General features: G+C 42.9%; 1 protein-coding gene across 1 annotated transcript; it reads right to left on the bottom strand.

Moving 5' to 3' along the window:
• Window positions 1–468: 468 nt before the first annotated feature.
• Window positions 469–10,049, bottom strand: LOC123069678 (NEDD8-activating enzyme E1 catalytic subunit). The gene is made up of 9 exons (XM_044492602.1): window positions 9,776–10,049; window positions 9,517–9,680; window positions 8,384–8,586; window positions 7,693–7,925; window positions 7,560–7,622; window positions 7,419–7,475; window positions 2,590–2,711; window positions 1,435–1,552; window positions 469–899 (listed from the first exon to the last, which is right to left on the bottom strand). Exons 1-9 carry the CDS (start codon window positions 9,893–9,895, stop codon window positions 612–614), a joined length of 1,368 nt encoding a protein of 455 aa, XP_044348537.1. The 5' UTR covers window positions 9,896–10,049; the 3' UTR covers window positions 469–611.
• Between the last annotated feature and the right edge of the window lie 429 nt (window positions 10,050–10,478).

A 10,478-nucleotide genomic window follows, 5' to 3' on the forward strand; every position in this document is an offset into this window, starting at 1 on the left:
GCTCCTAGTTATGTCCCACTAGGCTGTTTTGCATCAACCTTGCCCAAGGCACTTCGCTCCTCTTATGACTTTTTTCTGAACATTTGGATATCTTATTTGTATTTTTTTCGAGTTAATATGAATTTGTTATGAAGTTTTCAAAGTGATAGTGGCTTGCGCAGGACCGAGGGTTTTTGAAAACTAGGGGCTGTTTGGGGCAAACAGCCGAGCGGACACAACTAGGGGCATAAAATTGATTATCCCAACCAAAATTCTACTTATAGCATTATGTTTTTTCTCTCCGGTGTTTAAAGCGACCCTGAAACAGTTACAAAAGGGAAGGGCTTGTCCGAGATGCAAGGATTTCTCTAGGCTACTGTCATTTTATGAGATCATGGCAGGAACCATCTTCTCGGCAGAACTGCTGCGTCTTAAACCAGATCTGGTGAAATAGCAGTCTACCACTGAGATACAAACCAAACTACTGCAGAAACTACTAAGTTTTGCCAAATATATTTAAGTTGACCCCGAAGAGATTGTGCAAGTGTAAATTTCAGCTTCAGTTTCATCTGCTTCGAAATACACTACTCTCTCAACGAAATGGGAGGTTAATATTATCTAAAACGATGATATCACGAGCTCTCAGTTGTATCCATCTTCGAAGCTTCCTCGACGCCCTTAAAGGCTACACGCAGCTTCCTCAGCGATGACACTTTCTTCCCATTGCTCTCCGCCATACCACTAACATGCACAGTAGCAAATGGGGTTCCTTTAAGGAGCTCAAACATAGGGATGCTCAGGTTTGGCCGTGTCATCTGCTCAAGAACTTCTGGCGACTGCATGTACAGATTGTTGCCTCCGTGCGTTACGCTAGCTTTTGACATCAGCAGTTTGGGGTGCTCCTCAAGCATCTTGATGAACTGTCCATGATAAGTAGAAAATGATTCAGAAATCTACAGGCACACAGACTCCGTATTCACAACAGTACATTCTCTATTCAGTGCCATTTTAGAATTATATGTGTGATGCAACTAGGACATAAACCTAGGTATTAAACTGCCTAGTCTTTGTATCAGTGAGGAAGTTTTTTCTTTTCAGCTTTTCAACTTTTTATTAGAGTTAGGCACTGGTAAAACCCACTATTTAGAAGTACCATTTTGCTTAAAATACGGCACACGTTTTGAAGTTTGCAGGCAATGCAGCAAAATATACTTTTCTTTTTAGCCAAATGATGTATTTTTTTACATGATGAATGCATTCATGTATGTGCACGTGTGAGCTAAATAAAACTTCATGTTTATGTATTTGAAAGTTTAACATCTTAGCGCCTTCCATATTTTGTGTACATATGTAGTTCATGATTCATCTCAGCCCCTTTCAAGTCGATATATACCTTCATCATACGAACAGATGTACATAAGGTATGCAAGTTTTTATGATTTGAGTGTTACTGACCTCTGAAAGTGTCGATGACGTATCCAGCTCAATAAGGGTACCAGGTCCACATACAAGGCAATCTGTATCTCTAACAAACTCTGTGACTTTAATATGAGTTCCTACAAGACCATTGTACCTGCATGAGAACATAAAATAACTGTTAGGCTCTTCAAATTTGGCAATGCATCATGTTTTTGTAACCGAAATGCATCTCCTTCAGATATGGTTGTCAAACAAGTTACCAGCAACAATACCATGTGGGCGTATGTAAATAATATTTTGTGGGAATATGCCGACATATGATACAATAAAGTCAATAACCAATTTTAACCAAATGATTTCAACCAATCAAGGATGGAATAAAATGCCATCACAAGACAAAAAAAGAACCTCAAGCAAATAATAGCTATAGTTTGGAATAAAAAATAATATTTATTTGCCACATGATTAAGAGAAAATAATAGCTAGCCAAACACCCCAATCTATAGGAGCAATTCAAGCAAATTAGATTCATAATGCGCCACATTGCTAATGAAGCTTTACTTCTGAATGTGTGCGCTCAAATAACCAAAGAGTTTCTTTCAACAAGCTGTATTTGTCTCGTACTCAGAAAGTTTGCATGTTTTATTTTTCAAAAAAGCTTTCCATGCGAGATATTGCCTTGTGCGAAGGAACGTGAATAATAGTGAATATTATATGTTTTCCTTTTGTCATCGATGGAAAGTTGGTGTGTATGGTTCATTTATGATTTATTATCTAAAATATTAGTCTGTTTGGAATCAGTTGTGTAGGTTGTCAGACATGTGCGTCTGCAGTTTTATTCAGTTCATACATTGAAATAAACTCAGGTGAGTGAAATGAACCATTACAAGTAATACAACATGAATCAACCTATCATTTTCTGAATACTCTTATGGTGTGCCTTCCTGACTAACCAATGCATGGTCCACTTTGCTGCAGTTGTTTCGGCATGTATGTTTTGCATTCAAACAGTAATAGTTTTGGCTAAAAGATAAGGTCTTACTCTTTGGGGATACCAACTACTCCGTCCCAAAATAAGTGTCTCAACTTTGTACTAACTCTAATAAAAAGTTGTACTAAGCTTGAGACACTTATTTTGGGACGGAGGGAGTATTTGAGTAACAGAGTAAGAATGGGAGTAATGCAACTCACGTGAGATAATTTGACACACTTTTGCTGCAGCCAGAGACGAGCTTCAAAGCTTCAAGTGCACACGCAGCAGAAATAATTGCATTTGTTGAAGCAATAGCTGGGATGATATTCTTGACAACACCCTGTAATCAGGAATACAAATGTCAATGTCCTCTTAAAATTAAAAACTTTGTGCTTCCTGATTCCAAGATTTATACAACAGAAAAAATAATAAAATTGTACTTGGTGATCCAAATAACTGAGAATCCAAAATAATTGGCCTGAAGGAATATAGAGGGATAGGAAAATTTGTAGATTAGATCACTGGCGCAACAATAGCAGAAATGCCTCCACATACTACCAAATGTGAAAAGGTTCTCTCTGAAATGCCTACTATCTTGATCCGGATACGGTGGCAGGTGAGCGAGGATCGGGTCGTCGCATCCTTAGTGGCGCGCTACATCGGCGCCCGGATGTAGTGGAAAATGAGCAAGGGTCTTCGCATTTGACTCGACGAGTGTGAAGGGTAAGGAAGCTAGTTGAGCCTAGGAGGATTCGCTTAGGTAGCTGGAACGTAGGGTCTCTGACAGGGAAGCTTCGGGAGCTAGTTGATGCGGCGGTGAGGAGAGGGGTTGATATCCTTTGCGTCCAAGAAACCAAATGGAGGGGACAGAAGGCAAAGGAGGTCGAGGATACCGGCTTCAAGCTGTGGTACACGGGGACGGCTCAAACAGAAATGGCGTAGGCATCTTGATCAATAAGAGCCTCAAGCATGAAGTGGTAGACGTCAAGAGACGTGGGGACCGGATTATCCTGGTCAAGCTGGTAGTTGGGGACTTAGTTCTCAATGTTATCAGCGCATATGCCCCGCAAGTAGGCCACAATGAGAACACCAAGAGGGAGTTTGCGAAGGCCTGGAAGACATGGTTAGGAGTGTACTGATTGGCGAGAAGCTCTTCATAGGAGGAGACCTCAATGGCCACGTGGGTACATCTAACACAGGTTTTGAAGGGGTGCATGGGGGATTTGGCTATGGCATCAGGAATCAAGAAGGAGAAGATGTCTTAAGCTTTGCTCTAGCCTACGACATGATTGTAGCTAACACCCTCTTTAGAAAGAGAGAATCACATCCGGTGACTTTTAGTAGTAGCCAACACTCCAGCCAGATTGATTTCATCCTCTCGAGAAGTTAAGATAGGCGTGCGTGCCTAGACTACAAGGTGATACCTGGAGAGAGTGTTGTACCTCAGCATAAGCTGGTGGTTGCTGACTTCCGCTTCCGGATTCGTGTCCAGCGGGATAAGCGTGCCAAAGTCGCTAGAACGAAGTGGTGGAAGCTCAGGGGGGGAGGTAGCTCAGGCGTTCAAAGAGAGGGTCATTAAGGAGGGCCCTTGGGAGGAAGGAGGGGATGCGGACAATGTGTGGATGAAGATGGCGACTTGCATTCGTAAGGTGGCCTCGGAGGAGTTTGGAGTGTCCAGGGGAAGGAGAAGCGACGATAAGGATACCTGGTGGTGGAATGATGATGTCCAGAAGGCGATTAAAGAGAAGAAAGATTGCTTCAGACGCCTATACCTGGATAGGAGTGCAGACAACATAGAGAAGTACAAGATGGCGAAGAAGGCCGCAAAGCGAGCTGTCAGTGAAGCAAGGGGTCCGGCATATGAGGACATCTACCAACGGTTAGGCACGAAGGAAGGCGAAAGGGACATCTATAAGATGGCCAAGATCCGAGAGAGGAAGACGAGGGATATTGGCCAAGTCAAATGCATCAAGGACGGAGCAGACCAACTCTTGGTGAAGGACGAGGAGATTAAGCATAGATGGCGGGAGTACTTCGACAAGCTGTACAATGGGGAGAATGAGAGTTCTACCATTGAACTGGACGACTCCTTTGATGAGACCAACATGCGTTTTGTGCGGCGAATCCAGAAGTCTAAGGTCAAGGGGGCTTTAAAAAGGATGAAAGGAGGCAAGGCGACGGGCCCTGATTGTATCCATGGATTTCGAGTCGCTCGACTAGTCGCGACTAGTCGACGACTAGTCTATGAATCGCAAAAATATGGTCGACTCAGCTTAGTGTCGACTCGCGAATCTGAGTCGCGACTAGTCACAACACAGGCTCGACTTCTTCCGAGTCGCTGCTCCAGAGCGACTCGCATGAGTCGCGACTCGAAAACCATGATTGTATCCCCATTGAGGTGTGGAAAGGCCTCGGGGACATGGCGATAGTATGGCTAACCAATCTTTTCAACCTCATTTTTGGGGCAAACAAGATGTCAGAAGAATGGAGACGGAGTATATTAGTACCAATCTTCAAGAATAAGGGGGATGTTCAGAGTTGTACTAATTACCGTGGAATTAAGCTGATGAGCCATACAATGAAGCTATGGGAGGGTCATTGAGCACCGTTTAAGAAGAATGACAAGTGTGACCAAAAATCAGTTTGGTTTCATGCCTGGGAGGTCGACCATGGAAGCCATTTTCTTGGTACGACAACTTATGGAGAGATACGGGGAGCAGAAGAAGGACTTGCATATGGTGTTCATTGACTTGGAGAAGGCCTATGATAAGATACCGTGGAATGTCATGTGGTGGGCCTTGGAGAAACACAAAGTCCCAACAAAGTACATTACCCTCATCAAGGACATGTACGATAACGTTGTGACAAGTGTTTGAACAAGTGATGTCGACACTGATGACTTCCCGATTAAGATAGGAGTGCATCAGGGGTCAGCTTTGAGCCCTTATCTTTTTGCCTTGGTGATGGATGAGGTAACAAGGGATATACAAGGAGATATCCCATGGTGTTTGCTCTTTGCGGATGATGTGGTGCTAGTTGACGATAGTCGGGCGGGGGTAAATAGGAAGTTAGAGTTATGGAGACAAACCTTGGAATCGAAAGGGTTTAGGCTTAGTAGAACTAAAACCGAGTACATGATGTGCAGTTTCAGTACTACTAGGTGTGAGGAGAAGGAGGTTAGCCTTGATGGGCAGGAGGTACCTCAGAAGGACACCTTTCGACATTTGGGGTCAATGCTGCAGGAGGATGGGGGTATTGATGAAGATGTGAACCATCGAATCAAAGTCGGATGGATGAAGTGGCGCCAAGCTTCTGGCATTCTCTATGACAAGAGAGTGCCACAAAAGCTAAAAGGCAAGTTCTATAGGACGGCTGTTCAACCCGCAATGTTGTATGGCGCTGAGTGTTGGCCGACTAAAAGACATGTCCAACAGTTAGGTGTGGTGGAGATGAGTATGTTGAGATAGATGTGTGGCCACACGAGAAGGGATAGAGTCCAGAATGATGATATACGAGATAGAGTTGGGGTAGAACCAATTGAAGAGAAGCTTGTCCAACATCGTCTGAGATGGTTTGGGCATATTCAGCGCATAGTTAAAAAAGGCACGCCTAAGTGAGCGCTTAAGCGCGCCTAGGCTCTAGGTGTTGGCAAAACGCATTGCGCATAACTGCGCTTAATCTGCGCATAAGAATGCGCTTTGGTCAGTAAAGCACAAGGCGGTGGCAAAATGCACAATTAACGCCTAGCGCTTTTTTGAACTATGATTCAGCGCAGGCCTCCAGAAGCTCCAATGCATAGCGGACGGCTAAAGCGTGCGGAGAATGTCAAGAGAGGGCGGGGTAGACCGATTTTGACATGGGAGGAGTCCGTTAAGAGAGACCTGAAAGATTGGAGTATCACCAAAGAACTAGCTATGGACAAGGGTGTGTGGAAGCTTGCTATCCATGTGCCAGAGCCATGAGTTGGTCGCGAGATCTTATGGGTTTCACCTCTAGCCTAACTTGTTTGGGACTAAAGGCTTTGTGGTTATTGTTTGTTGTTGAAATGCCTACTATCTGAAGGACGCTAAGATACATTCTAAGTTGTGGGATTCCCATTAAGCGGTGGTAATTTTATTTTATAATTGGCATTAAGTAGGCGGATGTAACAGACCAAAGCATCAGTGGGATACAGAGAATTAGTTGCTGATAAACTAACTAAATGGCACAAAAACTTCTGTCAGAAGAAAAAATTGGACATAACGCAATACTGTGGAAATTAAACATTGACAAGCATGCTGAAGCTGCATAGGTGACAGCTAAACCATGTGTGAATAGATATTTTTTGCACAAAGCAAAAGAGCAGCATGCAGAAAAGAGACAGAGATTATTGTGTGAATAGATATTTATTCAGAAAAATCATATGTAGGTGGATTACAAGGCTAGTTAACTTTAAACATCACTATGATTAAACAAAACTTACACAAGTTATAAACTAAGACCATTCTTATCTTCAACTTCTTAAATATCAAACTGTCCACTATTGAAGTGGATAATGAGCTACTACTACCAGTGGCAGCTTGCCCATAGTGCAAACCTGCACACAGCCTAATCCAACTACACAATGATTATAACAGCAAATACTAGTAGCAAAATCACCTACTATTGGAGCACAACAGACGACTAGAAAAACGAGATTATCTTAACAGGGCTGGAATTTGGAGTATATGGCAAATATTGAATTTGAGTTGCATCCACACTCACTCAAAAAACTTCCGACCAACCCAGCACTGGAATTTTCACCTTGCCAGCACAATATTGTTGTCCCCCTTTGAAATTTAAGGTAATAAGGTTGGGTTTGTTTTGATATATAAAGGTATAAATAACAAAATACTATGATTCTGGAAAGAATTTTGATTATTATTAGTTTTGCGATAGAATGCATTATTCACGAGGGCACAAGCACAGTTCACAATAGAGGAGTAGAACATTGAGACATTCTGGGATAGATAGGGATTAAAGTTACATCTTAGGCCTGGAGAATAAATAAACGGAGAAGATGACACACCTGAGTCAAAGAATACGTAACTCCGGGAATACCAAAAAGTTCTGCTCTCTTTAAAGCCTGCCAAGTATACATGACAAAAGATTAGACAGAAAAAAAGATAGGACACTATATAATTTTGTATGTCATCACACTAGAGCAAACCTCTGAGTAGATCCACTGCATATGTTCTGTATCATCAGCATCAAAAGGTTTTCCACTGTGAACCTACAAGATAAATATAGTTGTTACAAATGAAAATAAATTAAAGAGCAAACTACAGATACAAGAATTATACCTCGTCCCATTTGATCAAATGAGCATACTCAATGCAATGAGCTGCAGTTCTTGGAGTCTCAGCAAGGGTACATAAGGGAAACTTGACCTGGGGAGGAAAAAGCCATATGTTGCATTCAAAGCAAGGCGTCGTCCCTGGTATAATGACTCTAGCATGACCTTTGAAACCTTCTGTCCCACCATCTACCATAGGTTTAACTGTCTCCTGGACTGGTTTGTCGTCTGAGTCATACTCTGCAATTCCAAAGACATACCGGCATCAGTAAATAAATGAAAGATATTATGAGTTTCATTGTGTAAATGTACTAGTTTCCCATCATTTGATTGAGTCATAAACGGGCAAATACTACCTGTATTAAATTAGAGAACCTTGATTTTATCTTTTTATGTGCAGCCCAGCATACCGTTTTACTTGGGATGGAAATATTAACACAGAACAGTATTGATTCACATTCATCTCTAGCATTTTTTTTGCAAAACTTTCTTCAGTCTCAATTATAGTTGCTATGAATGTGCATGCTTTTTTTTGCGGGGAATGAATGTGCATGTTCTAGTCACTTGCAAATTTAAATTGGAATTTTATACAAGGAAAGGACATATGGACACATTGCAGACCAAAGATATTTACTAGTTGAAGCCTTCTTTCCAAGTAAAAGACTAGAGATCCATAAAAACGGCATTGAAATATATACCTAAGAAACCACAAGCCACAGAATTGATGTAGCTTCGAGCTTCAATTGAGTCCAGACCAAGAACAATTATTTGGAACTGATTATAGAACTCTAGCTCTTTATCTTCAATCCTACAAAAATGGGGCACAATGTTCACTCCACTAACTCGCTCCATAACCCTCTTCGCAGCTACTTCAGCCTTGGGCTTCCCAACGTCTTGAATCCTGTACAAAATCACATGCAATGCTCATTGAGATGGTAACATTACAGAGAAACATAAATAGAACATGCAAAATCCAAACAGATATACAGTTGATGCCGCAATAAAGTGAGGTTTTGGCCTTACTCGATGAGTAAGGCTTGGTTTGCGGTTGTTGTCCTGTCCAGTGCTTATGTTTACAGCTGCTGTCAATTCACTTATTTATTGTGGGTGTGAGAATCTATCACTGGTTTGGCAATCATACTGAAATTAGACAAAGTGTCGTATTCAATGATTGGCCTCCAATGATCTTGCATGTTTATGACCACAATAATTGTTTGGCTGCTTGCAACTTGATTAAGAATAGGTAGCAAAACATACAGTATCTAATATCTTAGAAGGGATTCGATGAAACAAGATTATCATAATCCACCGTATACCATGCTGACCAAATTTTATGGAGAATAAGGATACCCTTTTTACCAATATATTTGTTATTGCTTCAGAAACTCGCATAATATTTATCTAATATACCATGTAGTTATCTGATATACCATGGATAATGCGTTCTTGTAGTAATCTAATTTCTAATGTACCATACCCACATAATATTTTCCAAATGCTGATATATTGTTGACATCGCATCACATAGGACAGAAGTATATGTTAACCTGAAATCCTCTCTACTGTTCCTTACTTCCGGTCACTCAGAACTTGCAAATAATTGAACCCAGTTTCATTTTACAGGACCTAACAGTAGAACGTCCTTCTATTTATCTATTCTCCAATCCGTACATTGCTCACTATCTATGCAACCCAGAAATATTATGCCGTGGAGCAAACAACCTTTAAATCTAGCGCTTAGCACGTGAACAAGGCAGCAAAGTTTAATACCACTATACTGCATAAACCCTATTCTTGTGTATAATCAGAAGGACTTGGTGTCGAAAAGGACCTGAAGAGGAACTGGCGGTTGAGGTTGGAGACGTCGATGGTGTCCATGTCGATGACGTGCAGGTTCTTGAACCCGGAGAGGGCGAGGTCCTTGAGGAGCTCGCAGCCCAGCCCGCCCGCCCCCACCACCAGCACCTCGACGACGCTCCCAATAAGGTCTCGCAGCTGCAAGCACGGCGCAAGTAGCCGATTCAGTGTGAAATCGCGAGAAGGATCGAAAACGCCGGGCAGGGGTTGGAGAGGTGGCGGCGGCGGCTAACCCCGGGGCTGGGATCGAAGGTGGAGTGGACGAGGTTGCCGGGGCGGGAGAGGAGCATGTCCAGGTCTCTCCACCTTTCGGGCTCCGTTGGCGGCGCCGCCGCCGCGTCGGGGGAAGCCATCTCGCCTGCCTTTGGACGGGGGGACGGGGGAATCTGTAGGCTGTATAGTCGAGGCGCCGAGGGTGCGGGCGTGCGGCAGAGGTCGGGGAAGGAGACGAGAGAAATAACTCAGGACCTTGGAGTGCGCGGCTAGGATGCGTGATTTGTCTGATCGGACGGCTGCGGTTAGAGGCTGGAGCGCAAGGCAGCAAGCCCAAGTTGTGTTTGGAGCATCTCTTAGGACGTGTTTGGTAGCCTTCCCGAACGAGCCTGGCCCGTGGAGCCTGACTGAGCTAAAAAAGGCAGAAACCTAACATCTGCACCTAGTTAGTTGCATGCATGTATGGGGTGTAATCGGATGTAACGAAAGGTAGTTTGTTTGGTTGCCGCTTGTTTAGGCATAAACGCAAGGCATAGTGTCTGGTTCCATGCAACACATGTTGTTTGGTAATCTCTTCAGTGAGGTGGTGAGGTTACCAGCACACAGCGACGTGAAGAATAATTCGTAGACACACAACAGAAGATAGTTGTAAACCATAGCAAGCCGCAGTTTTAAATACAGCCCACACTTAAACATAACAGTTCAAAAGCAAAGCAGTACGAT

The sequence above is a fragment of the Triticum aestivum genome, chromosome 3B (assembly GCF_018294505.1).
Source record: "Triticum aestivum cultivar Chinese Spring chromosome 3B, IWGSC CS RefSeq v2.1, whole genome shotgun sequence".
NCBI classification, from domain to species: domain Eukaryota; kingdom Viridiplantae; phylum Streptophyta; class Magnoliopsida; order Poales; family Poaceae; genus Triticum; species Triticum aestivum.

Excerpts from the sequence above, each read along its gene's own strand:
- LOC123069678 (XM_044492602.1), bottom strand. The coding sequence starts at position 9,895 with ATGGCTTCCCCCGACGCGGCGGCGGCGCCGCCAACGGAGCCCGAAAGG. Across the intron at positions 9,681-9,775 it reads CCTTCGATCCCAGCCCCGGG|CTGCGAGACCTTATTGGGAG; the intron begins GTTAGCCGCCGC and ends CCGTGCTTGCAG. Across the intron at positions 1,553-2,589 it reads AGTGTGTCAAATTATCTCAC|GTACAATGGTCTTGTAGGAA; the intron begins GTGAGTTGCATT and ends GTTCTCATGCAG.